The sequence below is a fragment of the Neofelis nebulosa genome, chromosome 5 (genome assembly GCF_028018385.1).
Source record: "Neofelis nebulosa isolate mNeoNeb1 chromosome 5, mNeoNeb1.pri, whole genome shotgun sequence".
In the NCBI taxonomy this organism is placed as follows: domain Eukaryota; kingdom Metazoa; phylum Chordata; class Mammalia; order Carnivora; family Felidae; genus Neofelis; species Neofelis nebulosa.
In genome coordinates this window covers 87448821-87470121 of record NC_080786.1, presented here as the reverse complement: position 1 = coordinate 87470121, position 21301 = coordinate 87448821, and the positions used below count along the sequence as shown (strand labels likewise).

The 21301-nt window shown below is 38.6% G+C and overlaps 1 protein-coding gene across 5 annotated transcripts in view; it reads right to left on the bottom strand.

The window, feature by feature from the left end:
* Positions 1-21301, bottom strand: part of PCYT1A (phosphate cytidylyltransferase 1A, choline) — a 51328-nt gene that overhangs the window by 26266 nt on the left and 3761 nt on the right. Inside the window, exons 1-3 of one of the 5 annotated variants that reach the window (XM_058730985.1) lie at positions 21061-21202; positions 11231-11358; positions 3972-4098 (exon numbers count right to left, since the gene is read on the bottom strand). In XM_058730985.1, coding sequence (XP_058586968.1) covers positions 3972-4088 — 117 coding nt within the window. In that variant the 5' untranslated portion in view covers positions 4089-4098; positions 11231-11358; positions 21061-21202. Of the gene's footprint in view, positions 1-3971; positions 4099-11230; positions 11359-20291; positions 20555-21060; positions 21218-21301 lie in introns of those variants that run through there. The other 4 variants (XM_058730984.1, XM_058730987.1, XM_058730986.1 and 1 more) reach the window with 4 other exon arrangements.

The window sequence follows — 21301 nt, the reverse complement described above, 5'->3', positions numbered from 1 at the left end:
TCACTGTTTCAGCTCATCTTTTCCAAAGCAATCAGGATGATCTAAATTACAAATCTGATCACATTGCCCACAGGGTAAAGTTCAACTCTTTAGCACAGCACACAAGATCCTTCATTAATCAGGTTGTCGCTTGCCTTATCTATTGCAGATTATTTTCTGAACTTTAAACTCTAATATTACTCATGGTTTGCTAAACATACTATTATATCACACTTGAACTTGTATTCTATCTCTTGTCCATTTCTTGAATTCCTATTTATTCTTCAAAGTTCAGCTCAGAAATAATCTCCTCAGTGAAGCTTTTCCAAAACCACTGTTCCCACCTCTAGGTCAAAGTTAATCTGTTGTTCATCTAGGCAGCCATTGTATTTCTAACTTCCTTCTATTTGGCCCTTTTCATTCTATATCTTAATAACGTATCTATTTCCCCTATTTGTCTGTGAGCTTCTTAAGAGCAAGGTCATCTTTTCATCTTTGCATCTCCAGTGTATAGTAACTGGCACACAGGTGTTCTCAATATATGAGGTTGTGATATCTATCTCCATTAGCAGAACTGTTGCCAATCTGTGACTTAACCATACATGTGCTAAATACAGATAAAGGCTAAATGTCTTATTCTTCATAAATATTTTTGTGATTCTTTTTGATTGTATCTTTAGAAACATCTGTATCAGTAAATTCTTTTTTTTTTTTTAATTTAAATTCAAGTTAGTTAACATACAGTGTAGTATTGGTATCAGGAGTAGAACCCAGTGATTCATCACTTACATATAACATCCAGTGCGCATCCTAACAAGTGCCCTCCTTAATGCCCATCACTCATTTAACTGCCCCCCCAACCCACCTCCCTTCCAGCAACCCTCAGTTTGTTCTCTGTATTTACGAGTCAGTAAATTCTTTATACTTACAAACAAACTAGCCATAAAGTTATCGCTTCATTTTTCCCCAATTCTTTTCTCTCTTCTTTCTAATTCATCCTGACCCACCAATGTAGCTACCTAATACTAAATGATCCTTTCAATTTCTCTCCACCCTTGCAAGGAAAAAAATTCTTCTGAGCTCTGAGCTATAGAGTTCCCCATTAGGCTCACATCTCTCAAAGGGAAGGTCCTATTTACTTTTATACTCTTAGCACCTAGTGGCTATGCTGGACATTGTGTGTGATAAAATCTTGTTTGCTCAACCCAAATGTCAACTAATGTGTGGACACATAAAATGTGGTATCCACATTTTAGATACACAAAATATTCTAAAATTAGTTGTGGTGATGGTTGCACAATTCTAAATATACCCAAAATCATTGAATTGTGCAGTTTAAATGGGTGAGTTATATGATCTCAATAGAGACTCCTGTTATAAAAACAGGAAAAAAATATTGCTTGCTTTCACTACAAAGTTGAAAAGGGATCAGAGATAGAAAGTACAAGTGTACAATGACAGACAAGTTTATTTAGCGGACACTCCTCACTAGGGCTGGTACAGCCTGTTGAGTGAATGAATCTTTGACCATTAGCCCATGCTAAAGAGCCAGTGTGTTAACTAGAGAGGAATGTGGAGTAAGTAGCAAGTCACTCAATTGATCTGTGACATGAATATACGAAGCAAAGCAATTTAAAGCACTGAAATTCCTCAATTCTAAGGACCGAGAAATTTAAGTCTTCTCAGAGCCCATTCCACCATTCCACTTGCCTTCTTTGCTCTATTCTTAGCTCTTGTGACTGGCGAAGAGTATCAACTACATGGTTATACCTTGTCCCTCCTCCAAGACTGATTGCTGAATTGGTGCTTACCATCATCCTCTTAACCTGAATTCTCTAAGAAACATTCAGAAATTAACAATGTTCTCCTGTTTTGTTGACTGCTGAGTCATTTTCTGAGTATACCTGGTATGGTGTACAGAATAATGGCTTCCTAAAGCCATGTCTACATGTTATTCTCTGGAACCTGTGACTATGTTACCTTACATGGCAAAAAGGGCTTTGCAGATATGATTAAATTAAAGGATTTTGAGAAAGGGTGATTATCCTGGATTATCCAAATATGTTCAATGTAATTACAAGGGCCTTTTAAAAATTTTTTTTATGTTTATTTAATTTGGAGAGACAGAAGGAGGGGCAAAGGGAGAGGAAAACAGAAAATCTGAGACATTCTCTACACTGACAGATGAGAGCCCAATGTGGGGCTCAAACTCACAAACCACGAGATCATGACCTGAGCCACAGTCAGACACTCAACCGACTGAGCCACCCAGGTACCCTATCATAAGTGTCTTTATAAGTGAAAAAGCAGGTAGGATAGTCAGAATCAAAAGACATGTGATGAGGGGCACTGGCTGGCTCAGTTAAGTGTCTGACTCTTGATTTCAGATCAGGTCATGATCTCATGGTTCGTGAGATCAAGCCCCATCAAGGCCTTGTTGGGCTCAGCACTGATAGCACAGAGCCTGTTTGGCATTCTCTTTTTCCCTCTCTCTCTCTGCCCCTCCCTGGCTTGTGCTCAGGCTCGCTAGGTTTCTCTCTCTCTCTCAAAATAAATAAATAAAACTTAAAAAAAAAGAAGAAGAAGAAATGTGATGACAGAAGCAGCAGAGTGATGTGACTGCTGGCTGGCACCATGAGCAAAGCAATGGGGGCAGCCCCTCAAAGCTGGAAAAGACAAGAAAACAGATTCTCCCCTACAACCTCCAGTCCTATCAACACTTTGATATTAGTCCTCCAAAATCCATTTAAGACTTCTAACCTCCGGAACTATAAGACAATATATCTGTATTGTTTTAGGCCGCTAAATATGTGGCAATTCGTTAAGCAGCAATAGGAAAGGAATACACTTGCCCCTACCAATATCATCAATATCAGGCCTAAAGCATAAGCCTCCTATTGGTGGAGTCCAGCTGGTTTTATTGATCAAGATAGAGTACTGGTTTAGAACAAATGTTATTTGTGTCAGAGTAAAAATGCTTTTCCCTTTGCACTACATGAAGTTCCAGAACTAACCAGTGGAAATTGCAGTTTGATCAATGGCTAACAGTCAATATAGGTAAAGAAAACACAGAAATATATAATCCTTTCACTGGAATTTTAAAACATGGATTTCATAATAATATTACATACCAATAATAACTTCAATTGTACATGTGTTCATTGACATGTTTTTTAGGGGAAGCTTTAAGAAGGGTACCAAACTGGGGCGCCTGGGTGGCGCAGTTGGTTAAGCGTCCGACTTCAGCCAGGTCACGATCTCGCGGTCTGTGAGTTCGAGCCCCGCGTCAGGCTCTGGGCTGATGGCTCGGAGCCTGGAGCCTGTTTCCGATTCTGTGTCTCCCTCTCTCTCTGCCCCTCCCCTGTTCATGCTCTGTCTCTCTCTGTCCCAAAAATAAATTAAAAAACGTTGAAAAAAAAAATTTAAAAAAAAAAAAAAAAAAGAAGGGTACCAAACTGAGACAGGATGAGCAGTTTGGAATGGGGTGTTTCATTGACAGCTTGGCAGTGGTTAGGAAATACAAGATAATGTCCCAGGGATAAAGGAATATAAGGTAGGCAGTAACAGAAAAAGGCTCTCATCTAAGATATAACCAGTAATAGAGTGAAGGCATGATATGGCAGAAAAAAAGTAAGACACAGAAAACTAAACACTAAGAGATGATACTAAGATCAGATGACTGCCTAGAGCTCAAATTTCTCTATTTCATTCACTTTAATTTAATCTTTAGGTTAATAAACTAACTTAACAACTTCCAAATTTTCCTAACATTCTTTTTCCAGTTCCAATGTAAAGCTTTTGCAAGTTAGCTGTGAACTTCAATTTGATAAGAAAGTAGAACATTTCCAACAACTGTGAAAATACTATTCACACTTACTATTCATTCTTTCCATTATTTAAGAAGATTTGTCATACTGATATCACTAATTTTATATCAGTGTTTACCATCCCCTTGCCAGGTTAAGTGTTCAAAAAAGATATCTCTTCCTTACAATTGCACAGCGTGGCATTTTTGAAGAAATTCCATCTTCTTCTGTTGCCCCATTGGGTCCAGGTACCTCTTTCCTCCTCTTTCTTGTGTTGACTTTGGCTGAACTCTGAGCATCCATCTTCTTTTAACTGGTCATAGAAAGTGAAAAAGAATTTTTTTCTCATTGAAGTGGAGAAAAAGTCTGTCACAAGTATTTCAGAGATGTTAACACAGATAACTGAACAAAAGATCAATTCCATAGCACAGATCTCACAAGATGAGTCAATTGCATCTGGCAAAAAACAACAAAGCTTCACAAAACACATGCTCTAGTAGAAACACTGAAATGCCTCTCTGTGAAACAATGGCCACAATTAATCACCTGACCTTGGAAATTATTACCCTGACCAATGCAGCCTGTATACCAACTGCTAATTTCATATCCTGTCTAAATGTAAAAGATTGAAATAACTTTGTTGAGAAAGTCAGTTACATAGAATTTACCACCCTCCCCTAATAACATCCCTGATACACCTGGAGATATGACAGACACAAGGAAAAGTGAAAGGTATGTCTTTGGGGCAGATGGAAAAAAAAAGAGCCTTTTTTAAAAAGAGACAGCCATCACCAATTCCTGGTTTAACAAAACATGTATTTCTTAACTCCTAATGCTCTGTAGATTTCAGAGACCACTCCATCAGGGTTATCTATGAAAATTGTAAAGTAAATATATTGTATCTTTTAAATGTCCTTCCTTTTCCTGGTCTAATACCCATTTCCCCTTCCTCTTTCAGAGTTAGCACCTTAAGCTATTCAAAGCGCCAACTATTAAAACCTCACCCTGGCTTCTCCCCTCCCCCAGTGAAAACTTATAAATTACTCTCTCACTTAGCAGAAAGCTTCTAGCAACTAGCTACCACAGAACAGCTCTGAATATTTGATGTTTATGTTTAGATGTTGGCTTGTGCTACCTCTCCAACACCCTGCAAGGATATCTGCATTTTTCTTGGGTAACATAATTTGCACAAATTAATTGATAATGATAATGATAATTGATAATGATAATTTCTGGCATCAGCCAGAAATTGGGGATAGAGGAACTTTAATGGTTAACTGTCATTTCTGCCCAAGATATGTACATTGAAAGGTGGAAAAAATATCCTCAGAGCAGAGATAAAAAACAAAACAAAAAAAAATGCCAGGGGCACTGGGTGGCTCAGTTTGAGCATCCAACTTGGGCTCAGGTCATGATCTCGCAGTTCATGAGTTCGAGCCCCGTATTAGGCTCGCTGTTGTCAGCCTGTCAGTGCAGAGCCCGCTTTGGATCCTCTGTCCTCCTCTCTCTACCCCTCTCCCACTTGCACTCTCCCCAAAATAAAATACTATTTTAAAAAAATGCCAGACAGAATGAGGACATTCTACTCCACCTTTCTGTCTCTAATTAGCCCTCCTGAATAAGATGTTCATCTAAACAACTGCAGTTGAGCCTTATTTTCTTTCCTCCAGCTAAATTCCAAGTGGCAATATGACAAGATCTAAGAGAAATCTGACCTAATTCTTAAAGAGTGAAGGTGACACCCATGAGTCATGGCTAAGTATTAGGCTGACATGAAAAATGTCAGAGTCCAAAGTGAAAGATGAACACCACCCAGAAACTTCCTTTCATCACGAATGCAAATTAAAATGGAATGAAGGTGCTATACATTTAACAAGTTTTCCGGTGATGATCAGAGCTTTTCTTCATTATTGTTATCATATGTTTGAAACTATCCAGAGATTGTATTACTACTCCTATCTCACTGGTCTGAGGCCTACTAAAAACACCTAATCAGTGCAATTAGTGACCATTTCTAATTTACACACAACAGGACTTTTGCTTAAGTATCTGTTAACTTCTTCTCAGGGTAAGTAGACAAAATCCATCATGAAAAATGTAATGAGCAATCTGGTGTCAGGCAGCTGAAGGTCAGGCAGTCACTAATAGTGGGAACTTACTGTGTACAAGATACATACTTTTTGAAGTAAACTATTTTCTCAAGAAGACTTTAATTCAGCTGAAGAAACCACATGTTCATGATATAAAAGTGCTCTTTAGGATTCTAAAACCACTGGGGGAAATTTGCTAAAGAACAGGATATTTAGACAGTTTCAAAGTATCTCCATGTATTTTGAAGCAATTCTCATAAATTACTTATTAATTACAAAGGGAAAAGAGTTAACTTTATAACGAAAAAATTTCTTAGCCAAGTGATCCAAGTTAACTAACATCACCAATAATGTCTCCATCACCTGCCCCAAATGCGTAGCCTGTATGGATTTATAAGGAACAAGCAAACAAACCTCAATTAAAAGACATTGTAGGGGTGCCTGGGTGGCTCAATTGGGTTAAGTGCCAGACTTTGGCTCAGACCAGATCTCACAGTTTGAGCCCGCATCGGGCTCCCGGCAGTCAGCACACAGCCTGCTTCAGATCCTCTGTCCCCTTTCTCTCTGCCCCTCCCCAGCACGTGCTTTCGCACACATTCTCTCTTTCTCAAAAAAAAAAAAAAATAAGATTCTACAGGGTGCCTGGGTGGCTTAATTGGTTGAACATAGACTCTTGATTTTGGCTCAGGCCATGAGCCTCCCATTGGGCTCCACGCTGAGCATGGATATAAATAAATAAATAAATAAATAAATAAATAAATAAATAAATAAAGCCTGTTACTCTTCAAAAAATGTAAACCATGAAAAACAATGAAGGGCGCCTGGGTGGCTCAGTCGTTGATTTTCGCTCAGGTCATGATCTCATGGTTCATGACTTCAAGTGCTACGTTGGTCCACACTGATGATGTGGAGCCTGCTTGTGATTCTTTCTCTCTATGCCCCTCCCCAGTTCAAGCACGCTCTCTCTCTTTCAAAATAAATAATAAATTCACACACACACACACACACACACACACACACACACACACACTGAAAGGCTGAGGGATTGTTCCAAAGAAATGACAACGAAATTTCATTTCTAGACTGCAGGAGAAATTGTTATAAAGGGTAGTCATTAGGACAATCAGTAAAATCTGAATATGGACTGTGTACCAAATCATAATACACATCAACGTTAAAATAAACTTCCTGGGGCGCCTGGGTAGCTCAGTCGGCTAAGTGTCCAACTTCAGCTCAGGTCATGATCTCAGAGTTCGTGAGTTTAGGCCCCATATTGGGCTCTCTGCTGTCAGCATAGAACTCACTTCATCTCCTGTCTCTCTCTCTGTCCCTCTCCGGCTCACACACTCTCTCTCTCTGTCTCAAAAATAAATAAACATTGAAAAAAATAAACTTCCTGATAACTACACTATGTTATGTAAAAGACTATCCTTGTTTTAAGGAGATAAATGCTGAAGTACCTTGAGGTAAAAGGGTCATGATCTCTGCAACTTACCCTCAGCAGCAGCAATAGCAGTATAGAAAGGAGGTGAAAGAAGGGAGGGAGGGAGGAGGGAACAAAGGAAGGGGATGGAGGAGAAGAAAGGGAAGGAGTGGGGGAGGAGAAAGAAGAAGAAAATTGTGTACACTATGTTATATATAAAAAAAGGTAAAGCAAATATGGCAAAATGTTATCAATGTATGCAACTAGATGGGGTATAAAGGAGTTAATTTTAATATTCTTGCAACTTTTCTATAGGCTTTACACTTTTCAAATAAAAAGTTTAATTTTTAAAATGTTCTGTAACAATTTTCCACATAGATAGGCTCTCATATAAGATTGTCTTTCAGATTCTCTAGAAACATATTCCTTCTCCTTCCTAATTCTTTGATTTAGTATACATGATACAAATATTCCAAGAAGTATATGTTCTCGTAATCTAAACATCTTGCAAGGAAGTAAGATCATAACAGCAACAATCATAATAATGACTATCTTTTTTTGAATATTTACTATGTGCCAAGCACTGTGCTAGGCACTTAATACACATTATTCTCATTTAACCCATACAACCTGAGATGCAGGTATTATTAGCCCCAACTTACAAATGAGAAAACTAAAGATCAAGGAAGTTAAGCAACATAACCAACAGATCACACAGCCGGCCAATGGGAGAGCCAGGATTTAAATCCAGGCTTGCCTAATTCCCAAGTCTTCACCACTATATTGGGCTATCTCCTAGAATCCAAGGTTTTTACTTCCTTCCTTCCTTCCTTCCTTCCTTCCTTCCTTCCTTCCTTCCTTCCTTCCTTCCTTCCTTCCTTCCTCATTTATTTATTATGTTTGTTTTTGGGAGAGAGAGAGTGAGCAGGGGAGGGGCAGAGAGAGAGGAAGACAGAGAATCCAAAGCAGGCTCCGCACTGAGAGCACACATCGGATGCCGGACTCAAACTCATGTCAGATCATGATCTGAGCTGAAGTCCAATGCTTAACCAACTGAGCCACCCGGTGCCCCAGAAATCCAAGACTTTTAAAAAGAAGCTGTCTCATCATCAATACTGTTGCTTCCTTCTATCAAGAACATTCTCCTTACGGCATGGGTCCCTTAAGTTCTTACTGATGTAAATCAGCCTTAACTGCACAGAATAAAAGGTCACAGTTACTTAAAAGGTAAACAAGGCCCCAGGACCAATCAAACATAACTGACATGGCTATTGGCCTGATTCAGAGGCAGTCCAATTTGTCAGCTGTACAGATATGTAGATCTTCCCTATTAGATAGTTTTGCTATGATTTTTCTAAGCTTTCAACTTAAGCAATAAAGAATTCTTGGGGCACCTGGGTGGCTCAGTTGGTTAAGCTCCCTCCCCACTTTTGATTTCGGCTGGGGTCAATGTTCCAGAGTCATGAGATCGAGCTCCATGTCCAACACCAAGCTGAGCATAGAGCCTGCTTAAGATTCTCATTCCCTCTCTCTCTCTCCCCCACACTCACTTGAGTTCAGTCTCTCAAAAATAAAAAAATAAAAAAATTCTTTAATCTCTGTTCTTCCCTCTTCTGACATTACAAATAGGTGGCACTTTCCATTCATGATATAAAAGAATTTTAAGGGTGCCATAATAAATCAAGGGAATAAATGTCATGTCATATTTTCACAATTATTTTCCATAACTTACAGTTAAAATTCTTTAGTGTTTAACAGAAAAATACTTAACAGGTCCAAAAACATGTTTATAGGAATTTCTCAGAAGTCTGCTCTGTGTGTGGGGGTGGGGTGGGGAGTAAAAGGAGGGGAGGGGGGTAATATGTGCTACAATATTTTTACAGCTTTATTGAAGTATAATTGACACACAACAAACTGTATTTAAAGTATATAATTTAATGAGTTTTAACATATCTATACATCTGTGAATCATCAAAATTAAGATAAGCAACATAACTATCACTCTCAGGTTTCTTCATGCCACTCACTTTATAATCTATCCCTCCCTCCCTGACTTCAACTTTGCTTTGCTTTTTTGTTTGTTTTATATTGTGGCAAAATACACATAACATAAAATTTGCTTTGCTTTTGAACTGCTTACTTCTTAAAATACTGAATCATCTTGTCATATGATTCAACTTAACTAGAAAAATCATGGTGGAATTATACTAGAAAGAAGCAAAGGCTCTCCTTCCAAGAGTTAAAATATTGTCAGTGTGGTTTTAAAGACATTCTAAAGCCAAATTAGTATCTGGGGTGGTTGGACCTTGTGACACTGGATCTATTTCACTAGATTAAAAAACCACAGGGGTGCCTAGGTGGCTCAGTCAGTTAAGCACTGATTCTTGATTTTGGCTCAGGTTATAATCTCATGGTTCGTGGATTCAAGCCCCATATGGGGCTCTGAACTGACAGCATGGAGCCTGCTTGGGATTCTCTCTCTCTCTCTCTCTCTCTCTCTCTCAAAATAAATAAATAAACTTTTTAAAAAAAATCAAACAAAAAATATAAAATATCATAATGAGGACTCAAGGCAAGAGAAAGGATTTGTATGATTAGCTAATTAAAAAGCCAAAGTAAACTTCACAAACATAAAAAGAATCAAGGCAACCATTGTTATTAATGTTACAAAGCCCTTTGGTAAATAATAGTAATACTAATATATTTTACCTGTATTTCATTTGAATACATACAACAAAATCTCTCCATCTGCCTTATATAAACACCTTTAATCAAATGTGTAAGGCAGTGTTTCTCAATATTATTTATCCATGCTCCATTTTAAGAAATACAGAAATCTTAACCTTGCTTCGTCAGCATAGTGTAGTGATTAAGAGAGTTCAGGCCCTAAAGTCAGATTACCTAAATATGAATCCTATCTCTACCACTTATTAGCCATGAGAACTTGGAACAAATTCCTTAATCGTCAGAGTTGCATCACCTAACAAATGAGGTTCAAATGGAGTAATCCATGTAAAGCTTTAATCAGTGCTTGGCACACAGTAGTGCTTGTACATATTTTACATTTTAATGTAAAAATATGGTAAAATATTAAATATGCTATATCTCCTGCTATATATCTCCCACTCCTACCCCATTTAATAACTACTGTTGTAGCAAGAACTCTTCCAGAGTCTGATCTTTTTTTTTCTCTAAGGTTATTTATTTGAGAGAGAGAGAGAGTGTGTGTGTGCATGTGAGCAAGGGGCAGAGAGAGAGAGGGGGACAGAGAGACTCCCAAGCAGGCTTCGTGCTGCCAGCACAGAGCCCAACTTGGGGCTCTATCCCACAAACTGCGAGATCATGACCTGAGCCACAAACAAGAGTCAGACATTTAACTGACTAAGCCACCCAAGCGCTCCTTCTAGAGAGTCTGATCTTAAGCTGTGATGAAGAAAGAAATATTACCACCACTACTACTAACAGTGAGCACTTATATAACACCTGTATACCTAAATACTTAAAAATATTTAAAACTCCCTTAATTTCACAATCCTTCGACATAGTTATATTGTTTTTTAACACTATTTTTACAGATGAGAAAACTGAGGCACAGTTAAGGTCACATAGCTAGTAAGCTGAGAAGCTAGGAATCAGATTCAGTCAGCCTGGCTGCAGACTACACAGCCCTAACTACTATAGTAGTACATACTATACTATATAGTACAATACTATATACTATATAGTACAATACTATACTATATAAGAAGGTACCTGATAACTATCTCTAAATATCTGAATGCTTGTCATGTTGGATAGAGCAAACAGTTGTTCTGTGAGAGTCGACCAAAAAATGCATCATTGGTTGGAAGATGCAGAGTTATAAATTTTAACTAAACATAATAATAACCTTTTTAGGAACAAAAGAGTTATCTGAAATGGGACTGGGTTACCTCAGGAGGCATTTCCTTTTGGCACACCAGGACATTCAAGCTGAGGTTGTGTAGAAACACATTTATTCCTTTTGTTGGTCATTATCCTGTTAAAGTCCATTTTGGTTGATCTTTTTGCTTATTCCAGTCTGTTAAAATAATTTCAAATTTTGACTGCCATCTATAATATTAGCTATTTATCATAATTTTATGTAGTCTGTAAACTTGAAAATGTTTTTATGTCTCCATCGAAGTCACTGATGAAAATATTGATCAGGATTGATATATGTCATCATATGCCAACGTGACATACCACTAGATCCTTTCCCCCTTGTGATGACCCACTCTTTTTTAATGTTTACTTATTTATTTTGAGAGGGAACACAAATGTGCAAAGGGAGGAGGGGCAGAGAGACAGAGGTGGGGAGAGAATCCCAAGCAGGCTCCCAGCCAGTAGCACAGAGCCTGACACACAGCCCAATGTGAGACCTAATTCCATGAACTGCGTGATCATGACCTGAGCCAAAATAAGATCCACTCCTAATACTCTAGTTTAATACAATATAAAACATGGCAGAGTTTATCTTTAGAAAACAGAATATAGAATATATTTAAAATTCTTAATGATTAGGGTATTCAATCAGATGTAAATCTGTTTCACTGCATTATCACACAATCCATATTTCTCTATCATAATACCAAAGATTATGATGATAATAGTGATGATAATAATTATAGCTAACACTTACAGAATACTTTCTATGGCCAAGAACTTTCAACTTCTGCATATATTAAGTAATTTAACCCTCACAACAATCCTATAAGGTAGGTAATACTATTATCTCTAATTTGCAGATGAGGAAATTAAGGCACAGCTACGTTAAATGATGGACATCACACACCTAGGACAGGGCAAAAACAGGATTTGAACCTAAGCATTCTGACTCTAGGGTCTGTGCACTTAACAACACTATGCTACCTAGTATATAAAATGGTCATATATGAATTTAATCAAAACCACTTACTATATTCTGTCAGACAGGAATTTACTTTCATCTTTCATAAACAGTGGGCTCCCTTCTCACTGGGCATATTGATGGCAGACTACTCAAGAACTCTAGGGACTTGTTTTGGTTTGGGCCAAAACAGAAGAGTAGCGAGGGCGCTAGACTAGGAATCATATCATATAAACTGGGATTTAATTCTAGCTCCTTCTAGTACCTTAACTCGAGGTTAAGGTAAGTCCCTTGATTCTAAGAGTTTCTTCATGTGATTAAGGAAGGCTCTATTAAAATGTACTTAATTTCTAAGTCATGCTAAGGGTTAAATGAGAAATTAGACTATAAACTCCCTGATGTAGTGGAGATCTGTTGTTTGTCTTCCCACTGTTCAACCCTCCTGCTCCAAAAAGAGCCCATTTTCATTTGGAAACTCGCTTTCATTTGGTCTGTGTAAGCTTCAATCTCAAACCCTAGCATCAGATAACATGTGCCCTAAACCAATCAGCACATCACTCTCCCCTGGCCAGAGATTGGGGGAGGAAGGGAGAAGGGATAGGCAGTAATAGGTGACCTAAGCCAGTCCAATCAGAGTAAATTTAGAACTCACCAGATGGGAATGCTTGGACAAAGATGATCACTTCTTTCTCTGTGGATGTGAACCTAAAGACACGGCTTTGGTAACCATCCTGTGACAATCCAGTGCCCCATCCTATCACCAGGAGGAGAGCCTCTTTTGAAATTGTCAACACAGACACAGAGAAAGCAAGCTAGTGATGGAGAGAATTCAGATCCTCAACTGTCTAATTGTGCCAACCAATACACTCTCCTTTTTGCTTAAGTTAGTTAAACTGGGTTTCTTATCACTTGAAACCACAAAAATCACAATTGATGCATCCAATACCTATCAATGAGCTCTGGCACAGAGTAGGCACTCAATAACTATTTAAATAAATATACTAAGTATAGAAAACCACTCTGAAATTTTGAAAAGCACTTTCTTTATACATTACTGTTCTGTTTTGATGGAAAGGGGTCAAGTTCTTGTCAGTTTATAAGTGTATCAAAGATGACACAACGCAAGTCCCATCCTGTTAAAAATATTTTTCCTTACCTGCCCACATTATTCCTTTTTGCATACAGTTCTTCTGTTTTCTAAAGATGATTTTTGTGTCTTACATTGTATTTTACATTATACTTTAAACTGAACATTACACATTAGACTTAAACTCAGGTCTTAAGATCCTATGGATTTGGAACAAACACACCTAATACTTTTGGTGTTTCACATAAAACACTTCTGTATCTTACCTCCTTAGGAGATGGAGAACACGAAGGTCACAGACATTCCATAACAATAACTCTAAACGAATTTAGAAATCATAGAGATTAACCCTCATGCTTTTCCTCTAGAACTACTACTACTTTTTAAATTCTGACTTTATAGATTTCTGAAGAAACCATTTTTCACTGGCTCTCTCAGACCATCCCCATCCTCCCTCACATCCACTAACTTATACACCACAGAAGCATATAGAATAATTTTATAATTAGTGCCTTATTAGGGAAAAAAAAGAGTTCTTTTAGTTATCAATGCCTTACTGGAAAAAATTACCAGTTCCCCAAAAGTTACAACAGATGCCTGCCAGGACACATCAAGTTTGCTATTGAGAAAAGGCATGTGGGAGGATGAGGACATACTGAGGATAGTAAATACATGATGGCTTTTAGTTATTAAACTGAAACTTTGCTGCATCTAAAGCCACATCACCTATACCACATTCACAATCGCCCAGTAATTGAATACCTACAACAGTGAGGAACAATACTTCCCAAACTCTTCATTTATGATAACTGCACCTCTGTAATCAACCAACACCATTAAGTAAAGGTGCACATTCTTTCTGGAAAAGGTGGCTTTAAAACATCTACATTCCAGAAGGAGAAAAAAATACATACACAGGCTGCCTTAACATAACAGGTTGTCCAGAAGGCAATAAGGCAGGGAAAAGAACCAATATGGTATAAGATCAAAATGGGGATGGGGAGTGGGAAATTACCTAATATTTTGCAGGTGGATTCTGGCTTCCAACCATAGCATCCACATTAAGCTGGGATGAGTGAGAATGAAAGTAGCTGAAGATAGAATACATAGCCTCCCTTACGAATTCATTGGTGTGTGCCAACACTTCCTGTTTCTTTAGCGGTTTATCCTACAAAAAATTTCTTTGTCAAAGGAAGCTGACAGTGAGAGTGCAGCATTTGTAAGGCCTCATTTTTCCAATATTGCTACCTTTTCAGTCCCTAGATTAGTCACCTTATCTTAGTCAAATTCTCCATTCATGCACAAATTCTAAATATAGACAACTGCCACCACCACCAGACCACCACCAAGCCTATTAAATGAATTAGTGTCTCAAATTGCTTTCAAGATACAGAACGTAGTATTTTGCCTGCAATTTTTACTCAGATTCACAAAATCTGGCTCCATTTCTGCTGACTCACCTCCCAGTACACACTGCTTGTCTTGTTCTTCAATGTTCCAATAAATGCCTGCTTGGATGCATCAAATTTGCTACTAAGAAAGTACAGAGAAGTGGAAATGTGTGTGAGGTGGGAAGGGTAGCAAGGAGAAGATTCTGAAGATAACTCTAGTAAAGCATTTTTTCCAATATGTACCCTAAGGCAGACAAAATCTGGGTACTGGCATGCATATGCTTGTGTTTTAAAGATGAAAGGCTCCTAAAGTGCAGCTTTAAGGACTCCCACTCAATCCCTTCTATTCTACTTCCTTATTGTTAACAGATCTAGTAAGCACTCCAACGTGAAAGAGGAGGTAGACTCTGTTTCCTAACCTATGCAACAACCTAAGTAATAGCAAGTTGCGATCACATACATTCTTCAAGTTTCAAAAACTGAATTCAAATTTGCCAGAGTACTGCAGAGAACTATCTGCAAAAAGAGGAAACATGAATTTTTCCTTTGTATTCTATTCCTGCTTCTCCCATCTCTGGGAGATTTCCCAGAGATTTCCTCAGTAAAACCATATGCCCAGTAATGGTTTACTTTTTACATTATGTTCAGTTACAAAGCTGAGTAAGCAAGCATACTTTATATTTGGGATCTTTACCTGCTTCTACCATTGTGGAGCTTAATAAAGTGGTGCTCTTTTATTTTTTTTAATGTTTATTTATTTTTGAGAGAGAGAGACAGAGCACGAGCGGGGGAGGGGCAGAGAGAGAGGGAGACACAGAAACCGAACCCGGCTCCAGGCTCTGAGCTATTAGCACAGAGCCCAACATGGGGCTCAAACCCATGAACCATGAGATCATGACCTGAGCTGAAGTTGGACGCTTAACCGACTGAGCCACCAAGGAGCCCTGATAAAGTGGTGCTCTTAAGAGGCAAACTCTGAACTCCTAGGTCAAAGTGCATCTAATACTCTTGGCATTAATCACTTCATCTGCTGTACATTCAGGCCTTTCTGAAGAATGCAGTCATGTCATCGCTTATATAAAGGCCTTTGAAGTTAGAGAGAGGGTATGTCTAACCCATAGTGGGGAGGAGGAATTGGATTCAAGAACCAGCAGACCTCCTAGATCAGGAATTAACAAAAAACAGCCCACAGGCCAGAAATGGCCCACTGCCTGCTTTTGTAACTAAAGTTTTATTGGAACACAACCACACCCATTCACTGATGTACTGTCTATGCTGCTTTTGTGCTACAACTGCAGAGATGAGTAGTTGCAACAGACACTGTATGACCTATAAAGCCTAATATTTACTATCTGGCTCTTTACCCCCCCCCCCAAAAAAAAAAAATCCAACTCTTATCCTAAATGAAGACGGAGCCAGTTTTATCAATAATTTGGAAGAAAATCCTACCTAGATTATGCAAACAGCTGTAAAGTAGAAGTTAGTGCTAGGAATATGATTATTTCAAGAAATTGTACTATAACTTTCTGATACAGGATTACTGCAGTTTATATCACTGACCTGTATGTACTACTACACTATATAGAATAAGTCTTAAGTATGCCTGATGTAGGAAATGCCAAATGAAAAAGTAAATGTCACAACATAACCTACACTGACAGATTAGTTTTAAACCAGAGCTCAATGCTATGCCTCAATATCTGAAGCTTGTAAATTGCCACATCTAATATCTTATCTTTGAACTTGATCTCTTGTCTTTAATTTCTTCAGAGAAACCTTTTTTTCAACAGATATTGAGTGGGTACTTACTCTGTGCCAGACCCTGGGTTCTCCATGGAACAAAATAAAGCTTATATTTGCACGTGGCCGTATAATAGAACTTTTTTGGAAAGAGATTATACTAAAAACCACAAGGAACGCTTGTAATAATTCTTACGGTTGAACGATTTTGCTCCACCACTTTTCCACTACAAGATTCAGTAAGTAAACACTGTATTTAGATTCTGCTCTTCCTAGAGTGAGTTACAGAATTTATATCTCTAAGGCAGGGTCTACAATAGATTCAGGGAGTCTGGGTTGGACCAAAAAAAAAAAAAAAAAAATCATATCTTCACTTTTACTAACCTCTGGCAAATTCACCACTTCCTTCAGTTATGAACATAAGCCACAACAGTAACAGTAGACTTTGTTACCAATTGAAATCTTAGATATATTTAGACATTATACTTATTACAAATATCTTCAAATATTGTTTAAACATATGATCATTTTAAAGTAATTATGGTTAGGGCCACCTGGGTGGTTCAATTCGTTAAGCGTCTTAGGCTCAGGTCATGATCTTATGGGTTTGTGAGTTTGAGTCCCGCATCTGGCTCGGTGCTGACCACGCAGAGTCTACTTGGGATTCTCTGTCTCTCCTTCTCTCTGTCCTTCCCCCACTCATGTTTTCTCTCTCTCAAAATATATAAACTTAAAAAAAATAAAGTTATTATGGTTATAAGATCCATTGATAGTAAACATTTACTATGTTAATAAAAAGCATATATAGCATTGTATCACACATATTAAAAACATTTTGATAACTATATTTCAACAGTTTCCTTTATAATTATATTTTGTTTTTTGCACATAAAAATATTATTCCAAAAGGGAATACACAAGGCTTCACCATACTGCCAAAGGCGTCCATGGCACAAAATGATTTAAGATTTCTACTCTAAAAAAAAAAAAAAAAAAAAAAGACTTCTACTTTAGGGCCAGAAAATAAACAAGGATAATCACATCTAAGGTAATTCCCTTTAGATAAGAAAAACCACCTAAAAAAAAAACCAAAAACTACCTGCTTTCTGTTAAGTGCTACACATACCATTTGTTCTCTAGCATACAGCAAAGACCATATGTCACTATTTTTTTTTTTTTTTTACCAGCCTTCACTTCACAGCTGGTTTGCAAATAGTTGTGAATGTGATCTAACAGCCAGGGGTTCCCCTAGCTCATTGGCAATCACTCTAGTACAAATATAGAAAGCTTCAAACCAATCTAACTTTTAACAAGAGAGTTATCCAAAAAAGGGATAAAAAGACAAAACAAAAACCAAAAAAAGCCAGCTATATAGCTATCTACTAATCTTGTTTGCAAATAGTAAAATACAAGCAATGCAATTATTTATGTTAATGAGATAATGCATGTAAACAAACCTAACCCAATGCCAAATATTTGTTAGAGACTCACAGTTCTTTTTTTTTCCCCCCTGCTGGAGTGGAGCTTTGGCACATACTGCAAAATAGAGTTGTAAAAATGTATAGTCCCTGAATTTACTGACTCAATTGTAGAAGAGGGAGTTCTCTATTAGTAGAAGCGCCAAAAAATCTGACTTCAGATCAGAGTTATGCAAATACGTGAAAAGCATAAAATTACAATTATTACTAGATATTTTTGTCATTACTCGTCATTAACAATAGCAAATTATTATTCTTGCTTTCTCTATATTTTATAAATTAATTCTTATCAGCATTTATAACACAGAAAAATTATTCAGCTCCCTAGGGTAATGATGTCTAACCTAGAGATTAGACAGTTCTATAGGGGAATCATGAATGGGGTCAGGTGGTTTACAAATGCCATGAGATTGTATACAAGATTTGTAAGTGTGCGTATGTTTCAGATTATTAAAGGATTGTTTAAGCAGACGAATAGCAACCTCTGCCATAGTTAGAAAAGCTGAAACAAGAAAAAGCAAACAATTCTTCCCATACTCACAGAGTGAGTCAGTGTTAACATCAGATAAAGTAACCTGGGATTTCTGAATCCAAGGCTCTGACTAGATTATTTTCCCTAAGGGATCACATATCCAACGAGAAGGTCCCCGAGAAAAATAAAACCTCAACTGTTTATTGGAAGAGAAACCATAGGCTAAGAAAAGAATAAAGTTCATTCCTTATCAATCAGGACATAATACTGGTTTTTGAAGGGAATTTGCAAAACAGGCCGGTCAAAAAGAATCCTTTCATTCAACAAACACAAAGGACCCCAGAGGCAGTAGTGCAGTCCCCAGGCCTAAATGTCTTCTCTTCTAAGTCAGTTATCTTGAAGCATATAAAACTGACCCTTGAACAACACAGAGATGAGGGGCACCGCCCCCCAACACACACATGTTGAGAATCTATATATAACTTCTGACTTCTCCAAAACTTGACTACTAATAGCCTACTGTTGACTGGAAGCCTTACCAATAACATAAACAGTTGATTAACACGTTTTGTATGTTATATGTATTATATACTGTATTCTTACAATAAAGCTAGAGGAAACAAAATTTTATTAAGAAAATCATAAGGAAGGAAAAATACATTGACAGCATTGCATAAATCGAAAAAATATCCACGTGTACATGGACCCACGCAGCTCAAACCTGTGCTGCTCAGCCAACCATATTTGGTTACAGAAAGAAATTCTTGAGTAGTTCCTTTTAGTTATGTAGAATGTAAGCCAAGTAAACATCTAATGTTTTAGAAAAAGGTGTAACTAGCCATTTTTTAGCTAAACAAAGGCATTATTCACAACTCACTACCACTCAAGAATCTTTCTGAACTCCCTTCCTGTATCACAAAGTGTACATGTATAGGAAGTGGGGGTGACTATTAGGTTATCAGATAAATGCAGTGTCAGATAAAGTAAAATTACCTCAAGTTTCTTCTATTAGATTTTTTAAAAAACCACCAGGTGGTACAATCAGTAGCACCTTCTACAAAGGTTTGTAGAGAGAGGGTAGTGAAATTCACTTTAGTTCATTTCATCTGCATCACCAGCCACCCTCACAAATGGGATCAGCAGGAATAAAAACAGCAGCTAAAACGTTACCCACAGCATGGTATCATTTCCAGTATGCCAGTCTTGGCCTCCAGTGCACAAATCACTGAGCTGGACAGCTAAATATATCAAAGCCTCTCTGGTATGGTATTCCAGTCACCACTGTTGACTTTCTAAGCATCATCCTTTCTTCCCCATCATGGTCACCATCTGTTTACCATTGATTACTGGACCAACACCATTCCCAAATAATATCTTTTTACCAGCAATTCTTGGTACTTACAGAATCACTAAATGTCAAGATTGAAAAGGGCCCTGAAGGCCATATCTCCCTACTCCCATTTTATTCTTGGCAGAATGTTTTCTGTCTCTGTCTTCAATTCCCTTCCTAAGCCTTGTTCCTACCCTCCTCAAAGCTTCCTCTTTCTCAATGTCTATTTCTAGCAGTTTTTCCTATCACAAACCCCTGTATCCTCACTGCCTCTGTAAATACCACTGTCTCTATTGCAAAATGTGAGTTCTAGTTCCCCCAACTGAGATTGTGAGTTTCAGTCCTCCATCATAACCGGTCATCTCACTTATATTTGGGAAGCCTTTGCCCGTTAAGTCAATCTGATGGAGGCTATGCCCCAGCCAGAGCCAGTCTTTGCACATCCAAACAGTCTCCTAAACATAGAATCACGGCATTTTAGGCCTGAAAGAAAAGTCAGAAATAACCTAGTCCAACATTTTAAAAACATTTTTACTACATTTCATACATTTTAAGATATATGAAATCCATTTGACATCATAATCTCATACACGGATAACTGAAACAAGTTTCATGAAACAATACTTACCCTCACTATGTGAACACACTGAAAATTTCTACTGTATTCCATTTTGTTTTAAATTCAGGTGCTATCCACTAAATGGACTTCACAACCCAATAATAGGATGGAATCCACAGTCCGGGAAATATTAATCTAGTCCAAACTTCCCATTCACTGATGAAGAAACTGTAGCTCAGTCCTGAGGTTACGTTTCCCAGCCACAAGATGGTTGTCCATAAAATTAAACTCGGGCCTGATAAGTCCCAGACCAGTGTTCTTTACACTAAACACCTTCTCTGCCCAGTCATGACCACCCAACCACACCAAGTGCCCAGACATAACCCTACAGTACCATGTCCAGTCACTGAGCCCACAGTGCTGTCCAAGCCAGCCCCTCAAAGTAACTGCTGGTCGATCCCCCTGCAGCCATTCCTTCAGTTCCCTTAGATCAGAGTCCCCTCACAGTCACTATCCATCGACCAGAGTCTCCTCCAAGTCATTGCCTCATACTTTCTCATTCGTAGTCCCTTCGCAGCTTCTGCCTCGCGCTCTCCGAGGTCAGAGTCCCTTCGCATTCACTGCCTCTGGGTCGCACGCTCCTCGCAAGCAGCTACATCTCGGTCAGTCCCCTCGCTGTCACTGCCCCTCTGGGTCACAGTAGCCTCCACAGCCCCTCCTTACACTCCCTTCGCTGTCACTGACCCACTCCTCTTTCAGTCAGTCTCCTCGCGGTCCTAGCCGCACAGTCTGTTCTCTCAAAGACAGCCGCAAGGATATGCACACACCGGGTCCTCACCTGCAGTGGTGAGGTCACGCTCCCCCCGGCCCCCGTCCCGTCGGATTTCTCCCAGGCGCCGCGTCACGGACAAGGGAAGTTGAGGAGGTTGCGGGGAGACGCCCGGGAAAGGCAGCTGACGGAACAGCGGGCCGGAAGTCCCGCCTACTGCCCGCCCTCTTGTCAATCCGACCGCGACACTTCCCTGAAAACCACGACCCCTGACACAGTAGTTCCGCCTCCACGGAGGCCCTTGGGGTGG